We start from the raw sequence: 26524 nt of genomic DNA, 5'->3' as shown, positions 1-26524 counted from the left end.
GATCGTGGGAAATCTTAGAAAACATTTGTTTTAGAAAAATGTTAATAAAAAAAGCTACAGTCACCGATGAAGAACCCCTTTAAGAATAAACATGTGCGGGATGCCTGCTATAAAGACCAACATTAATCTGTCCCGCTGCTTCCTTCTGGACCGTCATTGAGTTAAATGATAAAATTCTGCTTACGTGCCGTTGCCATAGGGTGGGCTCACTATAGGGGGTCAGGGTAGCAGAGATGTCACCATTATCTTTATTTGCAGATTACCTGAACGTGTTAATAAACAGTCACTGGAAGTCCCGCTATTGTTGTGTAAAGGACGGACAGCTGCATTTTTATCAGGACAGGAACAAGAATAAACTCGCCATACAGCCGGTGTCCTTAACTGGCTGTGACATCATTCCTCAGCCCACCCCGGACCACCTGTATTCCTTCCGCATCTTCCATAACGGGGAGGAGCTCGCCACACTCGAGGTAATAAAAATATAAGGTCCCCCAAGCGCTAAGAGAGAGCCATGAAGATTTTTTTAATTTAACTAATTAAAGGGATATTCCAACTGCCCCTTATATACAAGAATATAACTACTATAATACTGCTCGCTATATACAAGAATATAACTACTATAACACTGCCCCCTATATACAAGAATATAACTACTATAATACTGCTCCTATATACAAGAATATAACTACTATACTACTGCCCCTACAAACAAGAATATAACTACTATAATACTGCTCCTATATACAAGAATATAACTACTATAATACTGCCCCTATATACAAGAATATAACTACTATAATACTGCCTCCCTATATACAAGAATATAACTACTACAATACTGTCCCCTATATACAAGAATATAACTACTATAATACTGCCCCCTATATACAAGAATATAACTACTATAACACTACTCCTATATACAAGAATATAACTACTATAATACTGCTCCTATATACAGGAATATGACTACTATAATACTGCCCCCTATATACAAGAATATAACTACTATAATACTGCTCCTATATACAAGAATATAACTACTATAATACTGCCCCTATATACAAGAATATAACTACTATAATACTGCTCGCTATATACAAGAATATAACTACTATAACACTGCTCCTATATACAAGAATATAACTACTATAATACTGCCCCTATATACAAGAATATAACTACTATAATACTGCTCGCTATATACAAGAATATAACTACTATAACACTGCTCCTATATACAAGAATATAACTACTATAATACTGCTCCTATATACAAGAATATAACTACTATAATACTGCCCCCTATATACAAGAATATAACTACTATAACACTACTCCTATATACAAGAATATAACTACTATAATACTGCTCCTATATACAAGAATATAACTACTATAACACTGCTCCTATATACAAGAATATAACTACTATAATACTGCTACTATATACAAGAATATAACTACTATAATACTGCCCCCTATATACAAGAATATAACTACTATAACACTACTCCTATATACAAGAATATAACTACTATAATACTGCTCCTATATACAAGAATATAACTACTATAATACTGCTCGCTATATACAAGAATATAACTACTATAACACTGCTCCTATATACAAGAATATAACTACTATAATACTGCCCCTATATACAAGAATATAACTACTATAATACTGCTCGCTATATACAAGAATATAACTACTATAACACTGCTCCTATATACAAGAATATAACTACTATAATACTGCCCCTATATATAAGAATATAACTTCTATAATACTGCCCCTATATACAAGAATATAACTACTGTAATACTGCCCCTATATACAAGAATATAACTACTATAATACTGCCCCTATATACAAGAATATATCTACTATAATACTGCCCCTATATACAAGAATATATCTACTATAATACTGCCTCCTATATACAAGAATATAACTACTATAATACTGCCCCCTATATACAAGAATATAACTACTATAATACTGCCCCCTATATACAAGAATATAACTACTATAATACTGCTCCTATATACAAGAATATAACTACTATAATACTGCCCCTATATACAAGAATATAACTACTATAATACTTCCCCTATATACAAGAATATAATTACTATAATACTGCTCCTATATACAAGAATATAACTACTATAATACTGCTCCTATATACAAGAATATAACTACTATAATACTGCCCCCTATATACAAGAATGTAACTACTATAATACTGCCCCTATATACAAGAATATAACTACTATAATACTGCCCCCTATATACAAGAATATAACTACTATAATACTGCCCCCTATATACAAGAATATAACTACTATAATACTGCCTCCTATATACAAGAATATAACTACTATAATACTGCCCCCCTATATACAAGAATATAACTACTATAATACTGCCCCTATATACAAGAATATAACTACTATAATACTGCTCCTATATACAAGAATATAACTACTATAATACTGCCCCTATATACAATAATATAACTACTATAATACTGCTCCTATATACAATAATATAACTACTATAATACTGCCCCTATATACAAGAATATAACTACTATAAGGCTATGTTCACACTGAGTATTTTGGGGGAGGAATATCTGCCTCAAAATTCCGTTTGGAACTTTGAGGCAGATATTCCTCTCCCTGCACGCCGATTTTCGCGGCGATTATCGCGCCGTTTTTCGCCCGCGGCCATTGAGCGCCGCGGGCATAAAACAGCGAGAAATACCCTTTCTCCTGCCTCCCATTGAAGTCAATGGGAGGTCAGAGGCGGAAGCGCCCGAAGATAGGGCATGTCGCTTCTTTTTCCCGCGAGGCAGTTTTACTGCTCGCGGGAAAAAGACGCCGACGCCTCCCATTGAAATCAATGGGAGGCGTTCTCGGGCCGTTTTTGCCGGGTTTTGCGACGCGGTTTCCGCGTCAAAAAACTCGGCAAAATACCCCGTGTGAACATAGCCTAATACTGCCCCTATATACAAGAATATAACTACTATAATACTGCTCCCTATATACAAGAATATAACTACTATAATACTGCCCCTATATACAAGAATATAACTACTATAATACTGCCTCCTATATACAAGAATATAACTAAAAAAAATACTGCCCCCTATATACAAGAATATAACTACTATAATACTGCTCCTATATACAAGAATATAACTACTATAATACTGCCTCCTATATACAAGAATATAACTACTATAATACTGCCCCCTATATACAAGAATATAACTACTATAATACTGCTCCTATATACAAGAACATAACTACTATAATACTGCCTCCTATATACAGGAATATAACTACTATAATACTGTGCCTACATACAAGAATATAACTACTATAATACTGCTCCTATATACAAGAATATAACTACTATAATACTGCCCCCTATATACAAGAATATAACTACTATAATACTGCTCCTATATACAGGAATATAACTACTATAATACTGCCCCTATATACAAGAATATAACTAGTATAATACTGCTCCTATATACAAGAATATAACTACTATAATACTGCCCCTATATACAAGAATATAACTACTATAATACTTCCCCTATATACAAGAATATAATTACTATAATACTGCTCCTATATACAAGAATATAACTACTATAATACTGCTCCTATATACAAGAATATAACTACTATAATACTGCACCCTATATACAAGAATGTAACTACTATAATACTGCCCCTATATACAAGAATATAACTACTATAATACTGCCCCCTATATACAAGAATATAACTACTATAATACTGCCCCCTATATACAAGAATATAACTACTATAATACTGCCTCCTATATACAAGAATATAACTACTATAATACTGCCCCCCTATATACAAGAATATAACTACTATAATACTGCCCCTATATACAAGAATATAACTACTATAATACTGCTCCTATATACAAGAATATAACTACTATAATACTGCCCCTATATACAATAATATAACTACTATAATACTGCTCCTATATACAATAATATAACTACTATAATACTGCCCCTATATACAAGAATATAACTACTATAAGGCTATGTTCACACTGAGTATTTTGGGGGAGGAATATCTGCCTCAAAATTCCGTTTGGAACTTTGAGGCAGATATTCCTCTCCCTGCACGCCGATTTTCACGGCGATTATCGCGCCGTTTTTCGCCCGCGGCCATTGAGCACCGCGGGCATAAAACAGCGAGAAATACCCTTTCTCCTGCCTCCCATTGAAGTCAATGGGAGGTCAGAGGCGGAAGCGCCCAAAGATAGGGCATGTCGCTTCTTTTTCCCGCGAGGCAGTTTTACTGCTCGCGGGAAAAAGACGCCGACGCCTCCCATTGAAATCAATGGGAGGCGTTCTCGGGCCGTTTTTGCCGGGTTTTGCGACGCGGTTTCCGCGTCAAAAAACTCGGCAAAATACCCCGTGTGAACATAGCCTAATACTGCCCCTATATACAAGAATATAACTACTATAATACTGCTCCTATATACAAGAATATAACTACTATAATACTGCCTCCTATATACAAGAATATAACTACTATAATACTGCCCCCTATATACAAGAATATAACTACTATAATACTGCTCCTATATACAAGAATATAACTACTATAATACTGCCTCCTATATACAAGAATATAACTACTATAATACTGCCCCCTATATACAAGAATATAACTACTATAATACTGCTCCTATATACAAGAACATAACTACTATAATACTGCCTCCTATATACAGGAATATAACTACTATAATACTGTGCCTATATACAAGAATATAACTACTATAATACTGCTCCTATATACAGGAATATAACTACTATAATACTGCCCCTATATACAAGAATATAACTAGTATAATACTGCTCCTATATACAAGAATATAACTACTATAATACTGCCCCCTATTTACAGGAATATAACTACTATAATACTGCCCCTATATACAAGAATATAACTACTATAATACTGTCCCCTATATACAAGAATATAACTACTATAATACTGCCCCTATATACAAAAATATAACTACTATAATACTGCCCCTATATACAAGAATATAACTACTATAATACTGCCCCTATATACAAGAATATAACTACTATAATACTGCTCCTATATACAAGACTATAACTACTATAATACTTCTACTATATACAAGAATATAACTACTATAATACTGCCCCCTATATACAAGAATATAACTACTATAATACTGCTCGCTATATACAAGAATATAACTACTATAACACTGCTCCTATATACAAGAATATAACTACTATAATACTGCCCCTATATATAAGAATATAACTTCTATAATACTGCCCCTATATACAAGAATATAACTACTGTAATACTGCCCCTATATACAAGAATATAACTACTATAATACTGCCCCTATATACAAGAATATATCTACTATAATACTGCCCCTATATACAAGAATATATCTACTATAATACTGCCTCCTATATACAAGAATATAACTACTATAATACTGCCCCCTATATACAAGAATATAACTACTATAATACTGCCCCCTATATACAAGAATATAACTACTATAATACTGCTCCTATATACAAGAATATAACTACTATAATACTGCCCCTATATACAAGAATATAACTACTATAATACTTCCCCTATATACAAGAATATAATTACTATAATACTGCTCCTATATACAAGAATATAACTACTATAATACTGCTCCTATATACAAGAATATAACTACTATAATACTTCCCCTATATACAAGAATATAATTACTATAATACTGCTCCTATATACAAGAATATAACTACTATAATACTGCTCCTATATACAAGAATATATCTACTATAATACTGCCTCCTATATACAAGAATATAACTACTATAATACTGCCCCCTATATACGAGAATATAACTACTATAATACTGCCCCCTATATACGAGAATATAACTACTATAATACTGCTCCTATATACAAGAATATAACTACTATAATACTGCCCCTATATACAAGAATATAACTACTATAATACTTCCCCTATATACAAGAATATAACTACTATAATACTGCCCCTATATACAAGAATATAATTACTATAATACTGCTCCTATATACAAGAATATAACTACTATAATACTGCTCCTATATACAAGAATATAACTACTATAATACTGCCCCCTATATACAAGAATATAACTACTATAATACTGCTCCTATATACAGGAATATAACTACTATAATACTGCCCCTATATACAAGAATATAACTAGTATAATACTGCTCCTATATACAAGAATATAACTACTATAATACTGCCCCCTATTTACAGGAATATAACTACTATAATACTGCCCCTATATACAAGAATATAACTACTATAATACTGTCCCCTATATACAAGAATATAACTACTATAATACTGCCCCTATATACAAAAATATAACTACTATAATACTGCCCCTATATACAAGAATATAACTACTATAATACTGCCCCTATATACAAGAATATAACTACTATAATACTGCTCCTATATACAAGACTATAACTACTAGAATACTTCTACTATATACAAGAATATAACTACTATAATACTGCCCCTATATACAAGAATATAACTACTATAATACTGCCCCCTATATACAAGAATATAACTACTATAATACTGCCCCCTATATACAAGAATATAACTACTATAATACTGCTCCTATATACAAGAATATAACTACTATAATACTGCCCCTATATACAAGAATATAACTACTATAATACTGCTCCTATATACAAGACTATAACTACTATAAAACTGCTACTATATACAAGAATATAACTACTATAATACTGCCCCCTATATACAAGAATGTAACTAGTATAATACTGCTCCTATATAAAAGAATATAACTACTATAATACTGCTCCTATATACAAGACTATAACTACTATAATACTGCTACTATATACAAGAATATAACTACTATAATACTGCTCCTATATACAAGAATATAACTACTATAATACTGCCCCTATATACAAGAATATAACTACTATAATACTGCTCGCTATATACAAGAATATAACTACTATAACACTGCTCCTATATACAAGAATATAACTACTATAATACTGCCCCTATATATAAGAATATAACTTCTATAATACTGCCCCTATATACAAGAATATAACTACTGTAATACTGCCCCTATATACAAGAATATAACTACTATAATACTGCCCCTATATACAAGAATATATCTACTATAATACTGCCCCTATATACAAGAATATATCTACTATAATACTGCCTCCTATATACAAGAATATAACTACTATAATACTGCCCCCTATATACAAGAATATAACTACTATAATACTGCCCCCTATATACAAGAATATAACTACTATAATACTGCTCCTATATACAAGAATATAACTACTATAATACTGCCCCTATATACAAGAATATAACTACTATAATACTTCCCCTATATACAAGAATATAATTACTATAATACTGCTCCTATATACAAGAATATAATTACTATAATACTGCTCCTATATACAAGAATATAACTACTATAATACTGCTCCTATATACAAGAATATAACTACTATAATACTTCCCCTATATACAAGAATATAATTACTATAATACTGCTCCTATATACAAGAATATAACTACTATAATACTGCTCCTATATACAAGAATATATCTACTATAATACTGCCTCCTATATACAAGAATATAACTACTATAATACTGCCCCCTATATACAAGAATATAACTACTATAATACTGCCCCCTATATACAAGAATATAACTACTATAATACTGCTCCTATATACAAGAATATAACTACTATAATACTGCCCCTATATACAAGAATATAACTACTATAATACTTCCCCTATATACAAGAATATAATTACTATAATACTGCTCCTATATACAAGAATATAACTACTATAATACTGCCCCCTATATACAAGAATATAACTACTATAATACTGCTCCTATATACAGGAATATAACTACTATAATACTGCCCCTATATACAAGAATATAACTAGTATAATACTGCTCCTATATACAAGAATATAACTACTATAATACTGCCCCTATATACAAGAATATAACTACTATAATACTTCCCCTATATACAAGAATATAATTACTATAATACTGCTCCTATATACAAGAATATAACTACTATAATACTGCTCCTATATACAAGAATATAACTACTATAATACTGCACCCTATATACAAGAATGTAACTACTATAATACTGCCCCTATATACAAGAATATAACTACTATAATACTGCCCCCTATATACAAGAATATAACTACTATAATACTGCCCCCTATATACAAGAATATAACTACTATAATACTGCCTCCTATATACAAGAATATAACTACTATAATACTGCCCCCCTATATACAAGAATATAACTACTATAATACTGCCCCTATATACAAGAATATAACTACTATAATACTGCTCCTATATACAAGAATATAACTACTATAATACTGCCCCTATATACAATAATATAACTACTATAATACTGCTCCTATATACAATAATATAACTACTATAATACTGCCCCTATATACAAGAATATAACTACTATAAGGCTATGTTCACACTGAGTATTTTGGGGGAGGAATATCTGCCTCAAAATTCCGTTTGGAACTTTGAGGCAGATATTCCTCTCCCTGCACGCCGATTTTCACGGCGATTATCGCGCCGTTTTTCGCCCGCCGCCATTGAGCACCGCGGGCATAAAACAGCGAGAAATACCCTTTCTCCTGCCTCCCATTGAAGTCAATGGGAGGTCAGAGGCGGAAGCGCCCAAAGATAGGGCATGTCGCTTCTTTTTCCCGCGAGGCAGTTTTACTGCTCGCGGGAAAAAGACGCCGACGCCTCCCATTGAAATCAATGGGAGGCGTTCTCGGGCCATTTTTGACGGGTTTTGCGACGCGGTTTCCGCGTCAAAAAACTCGGCAAAATACCCCGTGTGAACATAGCCTAATACTGCCCCTATATACAAGAATATAACTACTATAATACTGCTCCTATATACAAGAATATAACTACTATAATACTGCCTCCTATATACAAGAATATAACTACTATAATACTGCCCCCTATATACAAGAATATAACTACTATAATACTGCTCCTATATACAAGAATATAACTACTATAATACTGCCTCCTATATACAAGAATATAACTACTGTAATACTGCCCCCTATATACAAGAATATAACTACTATAATACTGCTCCTATATACAAGAACATAACTACTATAATACTGCCTCCTATATACAGGAATATAACTACTATAATACTGTGCCTATATACAAGAATATAACTACTATAATACTGCTCCTATATACAGGAATATAACTACTATAATACTGCCCCTATATACAAGAATATAACTAGTATAATACTGCTCCTATATACAAGAATATAACTACTATAATACTGCCCCCTATTTACAGGAATATAACTACTATAATACTGCCCCTATATACAAGAATATAACTACTATAATACTGTCCCCTATATACAAGAATATAACTACTATAATACTGCCCCTATATACAAAAATATAACTACTATAATACTGCCCCTATATACAAGAATATAACTACTATAATACTGCCCCTATATACAAGAATATAACTACTATAATACTGCTCCTATATACAAGACTATAACTACTATAATACTTCTACTATATACAAGAATATAACTACTATAATACTGCCCCCTATATACAAGAATATAACTACTATAATACTGCTCGCTATATACAAGAATATAACTACTATAACACTGCTCCTATATACAAGAATATAACTACTATAATACTGCCCCTATATATAAGAATATAACTTCTATAATACTGCCCCTATATACAAGAATATAACTACTGTAATACTGCCCCTATATACAAGAATATAACTACTATAATACTGCCCCTATATACAAGAATATATCTACTATAATACTGCCCCTATATACAAGAATATATCTACTATAATACTGCCTCCTATATACAAGAATATAACTACTATAATACTGCCCCCTATATACAAGAATATAACTACTATAATACTGCTCCTATATACAAGAATATAACTACTATAATACTGCCCCTATATACAAGAATATAACTACTATTATACTTCCCCTATATACAAGAATATAATTACTATAATACTGCTCCTATATACAAGAATATAACTACTATAATACTGCTCCTATATACAAGAATATAACTACTATAATACTTCCCCTATATACAAGAATATAATTACTATAATACTGCTCCTATATACAAGAATATAACTACTATAATACTGCTCCTATATACAAGAATATATCTACTATAATACTGCCTCCTATATACAAGAATATAACTACTATAATACTGCCCCCTATATACAAGAATATAACTACTATAATACTGCCCCCTATATACAAGAATATAACTACTATAATACTGCTCCTATATACAATAATATAACTACTATAATACTGCCCCTATATACAAGAATATAACTACTATAATACTTCCCCTATATACAAGAATATAACTACTATAATACTGCCCCTATATACAAGAATATAACTACTATAATACTTCCCCTATATACAAGAATATAATTACTATAATACTGCTCCTATATACAAGAATATAACTACTATAATACTGCTCCTATATACAAGAATATAACTACTATAATACTGCCCCCTATATACAAGAATATAACTACTATAATACTGCTCCTATATACAAGAATATAACTACTATAATACTTCCCCTATATACAGGAATATAATTACTATAATACTGTGCCTATATACAAGAATATAACTACTATAATACTGCTCCTATATACAAGAATATAACTACTATAATACTGCCCCCTATATACAAGAATATAACTACTATAATACTGCTCCTATATACAGGAATATAACTACTATAATACTGCCCCTATATACAAGAATATAACTAGTATAATACTGCTCCTATATACAAGAATATAACTACTATAATACTGCCCCCTATTTACAGGAATATAACTACTATAATACTGCCCCTATATACAAGAATATAACTACTATAATACTGTCCCCTATATACAAGAATATAACTACTATAATACTGCCCCTATATACAAAAATATAACTACTATAATACTGCCCCTATATACAAGAATATAACTACTATAATACTGCCCCTATATACAAGAATATAACTACTATAATACTGCTCCTATATACAAGACTATAACTACTAGAATACTTCTACTATATACAAGAATATAACTACTATAATACTGCCCCTATATACAAGAATATAACTACTATAATACTGCCCCCTATATACAAGAATATAACTACTATAATACTGCCCCCTATATACAAGAATATAACTACTATAATACTGCTCCTATATACAAGAATATAACTACTATAATACTGCCCCTATATACAAGAATATAACTACTATAATACTGCTCCTATATACAAGACTATAACTACTATAAAACTGCTACTATATACAAGAATATAACTACTATAATACTGCCCCCTATATACAAGAATGTAACTAGTATAATACTGCTCCTATATAAAAGAATATAACTACTATAATACTGCTCCTATATACAAGACTATAACTACTATAATACTGCTACTATATACAAGAATATAACTACTATAATACTGCTCCTATATACAAGAATATAACTACTATAATACTGCCCCTATATACAAGAATATAACTACTATAATACTGCTCGCTATATACAAGAATATAACTACTATAACACTGCTCCTATATACAAGAATATAACTACTATAATACTGCCCCTATATATAAGAATATAACTTCTATAATACTGCCCCTATATACAAGAATATAACTACTGTAATACTGCCCCTATATACAAGAATATAACTACTATAATACTGCCCCTATATACAAGAATATATCTACTATAATACTGCCCCTATATACAAGAATATATCTACTATAATACTGCCTCCTATATACAAGAATATAACTACTATAATACTGCCCCCTATATACAAGAATATAACTACTATAATACTGCTCGCTATATTCAAGAATATAATTACTATAATACTGCTCCTATATACAAGAATATAACTACTATAATACTGCTCCTATATACAAGAATATAACTACTATAATACTGCCCCCTATATACAAGAATATAACTACTATAATACTGCCCCCTATATACAAGAATATAACTACTATAATACTGCTCCTATATACAAGAATATAACTACTATAATACTGCCCCTATATACAAGAATATAACTACTATAATACTTCCCCTATATACAAGAATATAACTACTATAATACTGCCCCTATATACAAGAATATAACTACTATAATACTTCCCCTATATACAAGAATATAATTACTATAATACTGCTCCTATATACAAGAATATAACTACTATAATACTGCTCCTATATACAAGAATATAACTACTATAATACTGCCCCCTATATACAAGAATATAACTACTATAATACTGCTCCTATATACAAGAATATAACTACTATAATACTGCCTCCTATATACAAGAATATAACTACTATAATACTGCCCCCTATATACAAGAATATAACTACTATAATACTGCTCCTATATACAAGAATATAACTACTATAATACTGCCTCCTATATACAAGAACATAACTACTATAATACTGCTCCTATATACAAGAATATAACTACTATAATACTGCTCCTATATACAAGAATATAACTACTATAATACTGCCCCGAATATAACTACTATAATACTGCTCCTATATACAGGAATATAACTACTATAATACTGCCCCTATATACAAGAATATAACTAGTATAATACTGCTCCTATATACAAGAATATAACTACTATAATACTGCCCCCTATTTACAGGAATATAACTACTATAATACTGCCCCTATATACAAGAATATAACTACTATAATACTGTCCCCTATATACAAGAATATAACTACTATAATACTGCCCCTATATACAAAAATATAACTACTATAATACTGCCCCTATATACAAGAATATAACTACTATAATACTGCCCCTATATACAAGAATATAACTACTATAATACTGCTCCTATATACAAGACTATAACTACTAGAATACTTCTACTATATACAAGAATATAACTACTATAATACTGCCCCTATATACAAGAATATAACTACTATAATACTGCCCCCTATATACAAGAATATAACTACTATAATACTGCCCCCTATATACAAGAATATAACTACTATAATACTGCTCCTATATACAAGAATATAACTACTATAATACTGCCCCTATATACAAGAATATAACTACTATAATACTGCCCCTATATACAAGAATATAACTACTATAATACTGCTCCTATATACAAGACTATAACTACTATAAAACTGCTACTATATACAAGAATATAACTACTATAATACTGCCCCCTATATACAAGAATGTAACTAGTATAATACTGCTCCTATATAAAAGAATATAACTACTATAATACTGCTCCTATATACAAGACTATAACTACTATAATACTGCTACTATATACAAGAATATAACTACTATAATATTGCTCCTATATACAAGAATATAACTACTATAATACTGCCCCTATATACAAGAATATAACTACTATAATACTGCTCGCTATATACAAGAATATAACTACTATAACACTGCTCCTATATATAAGAATATAACTACTATAATACTGCCCATATATATAAGAATATAACTTCTATAATACTGCCCCTATATACAAGAATATAACTACTGTAATACTGCCCCTATATACAAGAATATAACTACTATAATACTGCCCCTATATACAAGAATATATCTACTATAATACTGCCTCCTATATACAAGAATATAACTACTATAATACTGCCCCCTATATACAAGAATATAACTACTATAATACTGCCCCCTATATACAAGAATATAACTACTATAATACTGCTCCTATATACAAGAATATAACTACTATAATACTGCCCCTATATACAAGAATATAACTACTATAATACTTCCCCTATATACAAGAATATAATTACTATAATACTGCTCCTATATACAAGAATATAACTACTATAATACTGCTCCTATATACAAGAATATAACTACTATAATACTTCCCCTATATACAAGAATATAATTACTATAATACTGCTCCTATATACAAGAATATAACTACTATAATACTGCTCCTATATACAAGAATATATCTACTATAATACTGCCTCCTATATACAAGAATATAACTACTATAATACTGCCCCCTATATACAAGAATATAACTACTATAATACTGCCCCCTATATACAAGAATATAACTACTATAATACTGCTCCTATATACAAGAATATAACTACTATAATACTGCCCCTATATACAAGAATATAACTACTATAATACTTCCCCTATATACAAGAATATAATTACTATAATACTGCTCCTATTTACAAGAATATAACTACTATAATACTGCTCCTATATACAAGAATATAACTACTATAATACTGCCCCCTATATACAAGAATATAACTACTATAATACTGCCCCTATATACAAGAATATAACTACTATAATACTGCCCCCTATATACAAGAATATAACTACTATAATACTGCTCGCTATATACAAGAATATAATTACTATAATACTGCTCCTATATACATGAATATAACTACTATAATACTGCTCCTATATACAAGAATATAACTACTATAATACTGCCCCCTATATACAAGAATATAACTACTATAATACTGCCCCCTATATACAAGAATATAACTACTATAATACTGCTCCTATATACAAGAATATAACTACTATAATACTGCCCCTATATACAAGAATATAACTACTATAATACTTCCCCTATATACAAGAATATAACTACTATAATACTGCCCCTATATACAAGAATATAACTACTATAATACTTCCCCTATATACAAGAATATAATTACTATAATACTGCTCCTATATACAAGAATATAACTACTATAATACTGCTCCTATATACAAGAATATAACTACTATAATACTGCCCCCTATATACAAGAATATAACTACTATAATACTGCTCCTATATACAAGAATATAACTACTATAATACTGCCTCCTATATACAAGAATATAACTACTATAATACTGCCCCCTATATACAAGAATATAACTACTATAATACTGCTCCTATATACAAGTATATAACTACTATAATACTGCCTCCTATATACAAGAACATAACTACTATAATACTGCCTCCTATATACAGGAATATAATTACTATAATACTGTGCCTATATACAAGAATATAACTACTATAATACTGCTCCTATATACAAGAATATAACTACTATAATACTGCCCCCTATATACAAGAATATAACTACTATAATACTGCTCCTATATACAGGAATATAACTACTATAATACTGCCCCTATATACAAGAATATAACTAGTATAATACTGCTCCTATATACAAGAATATAACTACTATAATACTGCCCCCTATTTACAGGAATATAACTACTATAATACTGCCCCTATATACAAGAATATAACTACTATAATACTGTCCCCTATATACAAGAATATAACTACTATAATACTGCCCCTATATACAAAAATATAACTACTATAATACTGCCCCTATATACAAGAATATAACTACTATAATACTGCCCCTATATACAAGAATATAACTACTATAATACTGCTCCTATATACAAGACTATAACTACTATAATACTTCTACTATATACAAGAATATAACTACTATAATACTGCCCCTATATACAAGAATATAACTACTATAATACTGCCCCCTATATACAAGAATATAACTACTATAATACTGCCCCCTATATACAAGAATATAACTACTATAATACTGCTCCTATATACAAGAATATAACTACTATAATACTGCCCCTATATACAAGAATATAACTACTATAATACTGCTCCTATATACAAGACTATAACTACTATAAAACTGCTACTATATACAAGAATATAACTACTATAATACTGCCCCCTATATACAAGAATGTAACTAGTATAATACTGCTCCTATATAAAAGAATATAACTACTATAATACTGCTCCTATATACAAGACTATAACTACTATAATACTGCTACTATATACAAGAATATAACTACTATAATACTGCTCCTATATACAAGAATATAACTACTATAATACTGCCCCTATATACAAGAATATAACTACTATAATACTGCTCCTATATACAAGAATATAACTACTATAATACTGCCCCCTATATACAAGAATATAACTACTATAATACTGCTCCTATATACAAGAATATAACTACTATAATACTGCCCCTATATACAAGAATATAACTACTATAATACTGCTCCTATATACAAGAATATAACTACTATAATACTGCCCCTATATACAAGAATATAACTACTATAATACTGCTCCTATATACAAGAATATAACTACTATAATACTGCCCCCTATGTCTGTTGTGTTTCTTCTCAGTTCTGGACACTGCTGCCCTCTGGTGGAGATGATTTGTATTTACACTGACACTTAGAGCAGGACTAGAATGACCTCAGTTTGTTTCACACGACTCCTCTACAAAATCAGTATTTTATTGTAATTGCCGCTGGATCTTCCTCCGGGGCCTGTATTTAGCGTTTATCACATTTCTCGTCTCCTTTTAGGATATTTGTTGTTTATTTTCCAGTTTTGCATAATAAAATCAGATTCATTCTTCTTATCCATCTATTGATACTTTAAATTCCTTCCTCCTGTTTCGCCGTCGTGATGTTCTGTGTTTGTATCATAGGCGAAGTCCTCGGAGGACATGGGCCACTGGCTGGGGCTTCTCTTATCCGAATCTGGCTCAAAAACGGATCCAGAGGAATTTAGCTATGACTATGTGGATGCTGAGCGCGTTTCCTGCATCGTGACCGCAGCCAAGAACTCCTTCTTGTGAGTGCCTGAAGTCGCCATAATTACGTGAAATTGAACCCCCCCCATCGCATTCCATTTTTATGTGGTATTTTTTATTCCTGCCCACATAATGCCGCCATAATGGACAAGTTGTCGGCTGCTCCATAGGCAGAATACAGACTGCTGGAAATGGCGGCTTGTATTTCGCTGACGGTCAGCAGGAGTTTAAAATATGAACGATACCGCAGAACTACTGCAATCACCTCAGACTTGTTCCCATTGATAAATCCGTGACAGAATAAGCTCCACCCCCGGCGCATTTTCTTATCGTTCCATTAACTTCGTCTCACTTCTTCTTTGCAGCTTAATGCAGAGGAAATACTCGGAGCCGAACACGTACATTGACAATCCGCGCGATGGGCGGAGTCAGCAGGACGACCTGTATGATGATGTTGATGTGTCAGATACTGTGGTAAGTAATGGCAGAGGCGAGTTATCTGCAATGATGGGCGACATGGGCTCCAAATCCTCTACAACCCTCAGTGTGCCATACGTCACCTCCAGAGCATTAATCCCAACCCCCACTCATCGTCCTCCAGTTATATCCACACTCCATAGGGGCCCAGCGCTCTACTCTGCTCTCTGGTGTTCCAGTGATTGCAGTGACCAGTCCCTGGTGTCCTAGTGGTGCCACTTCCAGTCTCTGACATCACTACTGGTCCTGAGATGTTCTTCTGGTTCAGTGTCTGATGATCCGGCTGTACAGAACTCTCAGAGGGTCACCGGGGACAATGTCCGTCTACTGGAGACCTGGCAGCTGATCATTAGTGTCCCTGGCGTCCTGGTCCGTTATCTGCCTCCTCACATAGACATTATATCACAGCTATTCATGTCCTTCTCTCACCAAAGTCACTGACGTGAAGAATCCCCCCCAATACAACGAGCGCTCGTCTCACAATATAAACGATTTTCCCATTAACAACTGAGAGGAACTAAATGTTCTGACCAACGAGGCGAAACTTCATCAGATGGAACTAGTGGTGTTTAGTTCCTTAGGTACGACTACATTCAGTATGGTCTTATCTCTGATTCTCTTATAATGCGGAGCAGTTCGTTTTTCCTACATTACATGACTGTGCAAGAACCAGGTGTAAATACTGGGAGATGTCAGCTCTGGAGTATAATACAGGATATAACTCAGGATCAGTACAGGATAAGTAATGTATGTACACAGTGACTCCACCAGCAGAATAGTGAGTGCAGCTCTGGAGTATAATACAGGATATAACTCAGGATCAGTACAGGATAAGTAATGTATGTACACAGTGACTCCACCAGCAGAATAGTGAGTGCAGCTCTGGAGTATAATACAGGATCAGTACAGGATAAGTAATGTATGTACACAGTGACTCCACCAGCAGAATAGTGAGTGCAGCTCTGGAGTATAATACAGGATATAACTCAGGATCAGTACAGGATAAGTAATGTAATGTATGTACACAGTGACTCCACCAGCAGAATAGTGAGTGCAGCTCTGGAGTATAATACAGGATGTAACTCAGGATCAGTACCGGATAAGTAATGTAATGTATGTACACAGTGACTCCACCAGCAGAATAGTGAGTGCAGCTCTGGAGTATAATACAGGATATAACTCAGGATCAGTACAGGATAAGTAATGTAATGTATGTACACAGTGACTCCCCCAGCAGAATAGTGAGTGCAGCTCTGGAGTATAATACAGGATATAACTCAGGATCAGTACAGGATAAGTAATGTAATGTATGTACACAGTGACTCCACCAGCAGAATAGTGAGTGCAGCTCTGGAGTATAATACAGGATGTAACTCAGGATCAGTACCGGATAAGTAATGTAATGTATGTACACAGTGACTCCCCCAGCAGAATAGTGAGTGCAGCTCTGGAGTATAATACAGGATATAACTCAGGATCAGTACAGGATAAGTAATGTAATGTATGTACACAGTGACTCCACCAGCAGAATAGTGAGTGCAGCTCTGCACTCCTTGTTGTCTCTGGTGTGGAATACCTTCATCTTCTTTTCAGTCTTTTCTTTATTATCTTGATCTTCTGCCGAGGTTACAGATACTGGTGATGACCTCTCATGGTTGTTGTTGGAATATCTATTATGTTGTCACCAAGCTTTTCACAGTTCCCGATAGGCATATTAATCTGGTGTTAGGCAGAGTTAGTTTCCATTGCTCCCTCTCTCTTACCGATGGATGAGCAGAGCTGCAGAGCAGGGAATTGTGGGAGGACGCAGGGAATTGTGGGAGGACGCAGGGAATTGTGGGAGGACGCAGTCAGGATCGGAATTATGGGGATCTTCATTTATATATAAAGTTAAAAAAAAGAAAAAATCTATTAAACGCAAAAATCACGGTGTCCTTGATCCGTGGCCCCGGTGGGCAGCCACCTCACCCATTGCAGCCGCCTTCTGCTCGTCGCCACGTGTCTGATAGTAACGGGCGTCATTCTGGATGTTTTCCTGATTATCAGGTTGTAGAAGTTTCTGCCACAAGTTCCCCGGACGCTCATCCTCCCCGGACGCTCATCTTCTCTTGGATTGAGGAGGCGGCTCGCAGGGTAAGGTCTCTGGGTGCTCCCGGAGGCTCCTGAAGTTGCAGGTTCGGTTCCTGCTGTCGGCTCCTGGTGACCTTGGACAAGTCACTGAATCTCCACATGTCTCTGCGCTATAACTGTGTGCAGGGGTGGTGGTCGTGTCTGTGTTACTGATATATAGGTGTTTATGCGCTATAATAACTTGCCCTGTAAGGGGCATAAAATTATTTTACTAAGTCCCTTTAAAACTTCTGCATATTCCACACTTCGCAGTCAGGAATCTGCCAAACATCTCTGCGGACTACAACCACCAGCCGGCTCTTAATCTTATGATCTCTTCTATGACCACATTAACCCGGTCACCCCGGGACGTGAACCCAGATCCATCAATCACTGCTTCTATCTCATCATAGACCTTACCAGCCGCACCACCACAGAAGACTATAACCTGACACATTATCTATATTATATGATTGTAACCTGAACAAATTAGATAATACAGGGCCACTAACCCTCATGCAGAACACTATAGTGAGCCCCAACTTTGCCTGAAACCAGGGAGGAATAGCAATAGATTGTATTCACCTGTCCTACAGTCATCCTCCCCCAGCCTGACATGTCTGATAACAGAGAACAATAGATTGTATTCACCTGTCCTACAGTCATCCTCCCCCAGCCTGACATGTCTGATAACAGAGAACAATAGATTGTATTCACCTGTCCTACAGTCATCCTCTCCCAGCCTCACATGTCTGATAACAGAGAACAATAGATTGTATTCACCTGTCCTACAGTCATCCTCCCCCCAGCCTGCCATGTCTGATAACAGAGAACAATAGATTGTATTCACCTGTCCTACAGTCATCCTCTCCCAGCCTGACATGTCTGATAACAGAGAACAATAGATTGTATTCACCTGTCCTACAGTCATCCTCCCCAGCCTGACATGTCTCATAACAGAGAACAATAAACAATAGATTGTATTCACCTGTCCTACAGTCATCCTCCCCCAGCCTGACATGTCTGATAACAGAGAACAATAGATTGTATTCACCTGTCCTACAGTCATCCTCCCCCCAGCCTGACATGTCTGATAACAGAGAACAATAGATTGTATTCACCTGTCCTACAGTCATCCTCTCCCCAGCCTGACATGTCTGATAACAGAGAACAATAGATTGTATTCACCTGTCCTACAGTCATCCTCTCCCAGCCTGACATGTCTGATAACAGAGAACAATAGATTGTATTCACCTGTCCTACAGTCATCCTCCCCAGCCTGACATGTCTCATAACAGAGAACAATAAACAATAGATTGTATTCACCTGTCCTACAGTTATCCTCCCCCAGCCTGACAAGTCTGATAACAGAGAACAATAGATTGTATTCACCTGTCCTACAGTCATCCTCCCCCCAGACTGACATGTCTGATAACAGAGAACAATAGATTATATTCACCTGTCCTACAGTCATCCTCCCCCAGCCTGACATGTCTGATAACAGAGAACAATAGATTGTATTCATCTGTCCTAACAGTCATCCTCCCCCAGCCTGACATGTCTGATAACAGAGAACAATATATCGTATTCACCTGTCCTACAGTCATCCTCCCCCCAGACTGACATGTCTGATAGCAGAGAACAATAGATTATATTCACCTGTCCTACAGTCATCCTCCCCCCAGCCTGACATGTCTGATAACAGAACAATAGATTGTATTCACCTGTCCTACAGTCATCCTCCCCCAGCCTGACATGTCTGATAACAGAGAACAATAGATTGTATTCATCTGTCCTACAGTCATCCTCCCCCAGCCTGACATGTCTGATAACAGAGAACAATATATCGTATTCACCTGTCCTACAGTCATCCTCCCCCCAGCCTGACATGTCTGATAACAGAGAACAATAGATTGTATTCATCTGTCCTAACAGTCATCCTCCCCCAGCCTGACATGTCTGATAACAGAGAACAATATATCGTATTCACCTGTCCTACAGTCATCCTCCCCCCAGACTGACATGTCTGATAGCAGAGAACAATAGATTATATTCACCTGTCCTACAGTCATCCTCCCCCCAGCCTGACATGTCTGATAACAGCGAACAATAGATTGTATTCAGCTGCTGATCACCTTTTTATTATTCAGATATTGACACGTTCCTTCATACGATGTGGTTACTGGATGATGGGTGTGATATAATTGATGATGGGGTGTTACGCTGGCAGCGGTGTATCTGGACAGACGCTCCGTTCACACACACATACATATATATATATATATACCGCCATCATTGCAGCTCTCAGGAGTGGCCACCCAGCTTTCCCAGACTCCTGCAGCTTGTTATACTGGAATACTTCTCCTGCTTTACCTATAGGGTCCATTCACACGTTGCAGTTGGTTAGACATACATAAAATAAAACACATCCGACAACCATATGCGCTTTTACTGCGGTTTTTGTTGCAGTTGCAGTTTTTACCACTTCTACACCTCAACCTTAGTGTGACTGGACTCTGATGGTATTAAATATTTTCCGCTCTGCTTTGCCGTCTACACAGGAAGAAGATCCCAGACCTGAGGTGCGCCCCGGGGGCGGGGAGGAGAACGCTTACCTGGACCTGTACCCTGCACAATCCTTCCTGCACGGATCAGCCATAAAAACGCAGAGCAAGACCCCGACGCCTTCCCCCAGCCCTGAGAGCACCAAAAAACCGGACCCAGCACCAGAGAAAGAGCCGGCGACTCCTGCCCCAGAGGTGAGCGCTCGAGTCACTCAATATAAACCACCCAACATTTCAATCCCCATTTTCAGAACATATTAAGCCCCGCCCCTGACCTGCCCACAAAACCTCACCAAAATGACCACTTTGGTGATATTTGCATAATCCCCACCCCTGTATGTTTGACGGCTTCTTACCTAGTGGTTGCAATAACATTCCCCCACTGCCCCCAAAGTGACAAACAGGGGAAAGGGGGGGCTCTGATAAAGAAAGTACCCCATGTGACTCCACAGAACCAGGAAGTATCACATGATCCCTCTCCGCCAGTCAGTGGCTCTAAAAGGATCATGTGACATACAAGCTGCAGTCACAGATAGAATCAGATGACCCTTCTCAGAGATGCTGATTGGCCGACAGGGATCATCTGATACTTCCAGTCTTGCAGCTGAGGATCGGAGAACTGAGATCCCCTATTCTGGCGATCAGCAAAGGTCCCAGCAGTCGGACACCCGCGACTTTTCATTTATCAACTATTCAGTTTATGTGATCTATCCTTCTTACCGGATTACCCCTTTAATTCATGTTCTGATCATCCGTAGCCCCGGCTGATGCTCCTGCTCCCCCTGCTGCAGTCTGGGCACATCATCTCAGTGGCATCCAGAATGGGCTCCTGGGTTTATGGCACCAGCGACCTGTAGCGCCCGGACTGTAGATACTGCGGGAAGACATCAGATGCTCAGGGATGATCTGCACCGACTGCAGCGGAGGATCTGACACCGGGGCACAGAATACAAATGAAGAGGTGGAAGTTTCTGGCATTTCTCCTGCTGCTCCAGGCATTGAATATCTGCCCCTGTTCTATGTTTCGTGATCTCGAGAGATTTACTGCAGTAACACCAATAGCAGAGCATTCGCCACCTTGATTTTGCCGGTAGTGGTAATTAACCCCTGAAAATAGACATTTTTATTATACAGGAAATTGATCTCCCTCCAAAAGAAATGACCCAAGATCTGCAGGTGAAAACCAGCGCCGTGTCCAGTCCGCTGCTGGGGAAAAGCAAGGTGGAAAAAGCGAAACTCTCCAGTCCAGGTGAGCAGCACGACCTTCACCGAAACAGGAGGCGAAAGGTGGAAACGTCTCCTGCTGTGGACTGTAATCCCGGACACACACTGGAGAATATGGCGGCGATGAGAAGAGCTCCGATATTTATTATATATGTTACCGGCTGAAAGTCCTACATGCTTTCACTTTACATTAACAACACTTACAGGTGACCGGGGCAGATTCAGAAGATAATAATAAAACAGGTGACCAGGGAAGATCTAGTAGATAGTAATAACACTTACAGGTGACTAGGGCAGATCTAGCGGATAATAACACAGGTGACCAGGTCAGATCTAGCAGATAATAATAACACTTACAGGTGACCAGGCAAGATCTAGCAGATAATAACACTTACAGGTGCCCGGAACAGATGTAGCAGATAATAATAACACTTACAGGTGACCGGGGCAGAAGATAACACTTACAGGTGTCTGGAGCAGATCTATCAGATAATAATAACACTTACAGGTGACCGGGGTAGATCTATCAGATAATAATAACACAGGTGACCAGGGCACATCTAGCAGATAACAACGCTTACAGGTGCCCGGAGCAGATAATAATAACACTTACAGGTAACCGGGGTAGAAGATAATAACACAGGTGACTGGGGCAGATCTAGCAGATTATTAACACTTACAGGTGACCAGGGCAGATCTAGTAGATAATAACACACAGGTGACTGGGGCAGATCTAGCAGATAATAATAACACTTACAGGTGACCGGTTTCTCTATGGAGATTACATGGCTGTGTGCTTAAAAGGTCCTCATGTTTACACAGCGGCTCGTCTGCAGGTGGCAGCGTTTGCTCTGTGATAGTCACTTGGTTGGAATAAGCTGCAGTCTCAGGCTGTCTATGTATACAATGAAGGGGCCCTTCATTGTGCTGATTGGTGGGCGTCCAGGAGGCTGGACCCCCCACCAATCCTATTTATAAGCCATCAATGTTTAAGGGGTTCTCTGGGACTTAAAGGGGTGTGCCAATAAACAATATTTATCACCTATCCACAGGACAGGTGATAAATATCTGATCGGTGGGTGTCTGACCGCTGGACCCCCACCGATCACGAGATCAGACTTATTTTGCAGTACCTGGGAACCCCATATGAATGGAGCGGTACTGCGCATGCTCGACCACCACTCATTCATTCCTATGGGGCTCCCAGAAGCAGCAAGGTACGGTAAGTCCGATCTCGTGATTGGTGGGGGTCCCAGTAAATAGCTGATAAATATTGATTATGGGAAAACCCCTATAAGTTTTATCTACAGAAGACTGGAGCGGCCCTTTAAAGAACCTTTTCCCTTTTCTTTCAGCCATTGAAACCAAACTGGGGAAGAACCGCACCGAGGCCGAAGCCCGAAAATTCACAGAGGTGAAAGAGAAGCTGGAGAGAGAGAGGGAGGAGCTCCGGGAGCAGCTGGCGCAACTCCGAAGGGACAGACGCGAGCTGAAAGAAAGTATCGCTACCTGCACAGGTACCAAGGCCATCCTGATATCACCAACAGGGGGCACCGTAATAATACAACAGGATATCCGCCAATCGATGTACTCCACATGGAGCAGATAAAGTGAATCAACAACCACAGCGTTAACGTAGTAGCTGATATCAGTCACATATGATGTAATGTCTCTGGAGGATATAATAGTGCTGGAGTGTTATAAGAGGAGCGGCTGATATCAGTCACACATATGATGTAATGTCTCTGGAGGATATAATAGTACTGGAGTGATATAAGAGGAGCGGCTGATATCAGTCACATATGATGTAATGTCTCTGGAGGATATAATAGTGCTGGAGTGATATAAGAGGAGCGGCTGATATCAGTCACATATGATGTAATGTCTCTGGAGGATATAATAGTGCTGGAGTGATATAAGAGGAGCGGCTGATATCAGTCACACATATGATGTAATGTCTCTGGAGGATATAATAGTACTGGAGTGATATAAGAGGAGCGGCTGATATCAGTCACATATGATGTAATGTCTCTGGAGGATATAATAGTACTGGAGTGATATAACAGGAGCGGCTGATATCAGTCACATATGATGTAATGTCTCTGGAGGATATAATAGTGCTGGAGTGATATAAGGGGAGCGGCTGATATCAGTCATATATGATGTAATGTCTCTGGAGGATATAATAGTACTGGAGTGATATAAGAGGAGCGGCTGATATCAGTCACATATGATGTAATGTCTCTGGAGGATATAATAGTACTGGAGTGATATAAGAGGAGCGGCTGATATCAGTCACATATGATGTAATGTCTCTGGAGGATATAATAGTGCTGGAGTGATATAAGGGGAGCGGCTGATATCAGTCATATATGATGTAATGTCTCTGGAGGATATAATAGTACTGGAGTGATATAAGAGGAGCGGCTGATATCAGTCACACATATGATGTAATGTCTCTGGAGGATATAATAGTGCTGGAGTGATATAAGAGGAGCGGCTGATATCAGTCACACATATGATGTAATGTCTCTGGAGGATATAATAGTGCTGGAGTGATATAAGAGGAGCGGCTGATATCAGTCACACAAATGATGTAATGTCTCTGGAGGATATAATAGTGCTGGAGTGTTATAAGAGGAGCGGCTGATATCAGTCACATATATGATGTAATGTCTCTGGAGGATATAATAGTACTGGAGTGATATAAGAGGAGCGGCTGATATCAGTCACATATGATGTAATGTCTCTGGAGGATATAATAGTACTGGAGTGATATAAGAGGAGCGGCTGATATCAGTCACACATATGATGTAATGTCTCTGGAGGATATAATAGTGCTGGAGTGATATAAGAGGAGCGGCTGATATCAGTCACACATATGATGTAATGTCTCTGGAGGATATAATAGTGCTGGAGTGATATAAGAGGAGCGGCTGATATCAGTCACACATATGATGTAATGTCTCTGGAGGATATAATAGTACTGGAGTGATATAAGAGGAGCGGCTGATATCAGTCA

General features: G+C 35.8%; 1 protein-coding gene across 1 annotated transcript in view; it reads left to right on the top strand.

Annotated features, from left to right (window-relative positions):
- Positions 1 to 26524, top strand: part of AFAP1L2 (actin filament associated protein 1 like 2) — a 41363-nt gene that overhangs the window by 5534 nt on the left and 9305 nt on the right. Inside the window, exons 2-7 of the mRNA XM_075842685.1 lie at positions 259 to 470; positions 17024 to 17169; positions 17494 to 17602; positions 22276 to 22473; positions 23413 to 23527; positions 24858 to 25019. Coding sequence (XP_075698800.1) covers positions 259 to 470; positions 17024 to 17169; positions 17494 to 17602; positions 22276 to 22473; positions 23413 to 23527; positions 24858 to 25019 — 942 coding nt within the window. The remainder of the gene's footprint in view (positions 1 to 258; positions 471 to 17023; positions 17170 to 17493; positions 17603 to 22275; positions 22474 to 23412; positions 23528 to 24857; positions 25020 to 26524) is intronic.

This window comes from Rhinoderma darwinii, chromosome 11, assembly GCF_050947455.1.
Source record: "Rhinoderma darwinii isolate aRhiDar2 chromosome 11, aRhiDar2.hap1, whole genome shotgun sequence".
Taxonomy (NCBI): domain Eukaryota; kingdom Metazoa; phylum Chordata; class Amphibia; order Anura; family Rhinodermatidae; genus Rhinoderma; species Rhinoderma darwinii.
This window is presented reverse-complemented; position numbering and strand designations above follow the sequence as displayed.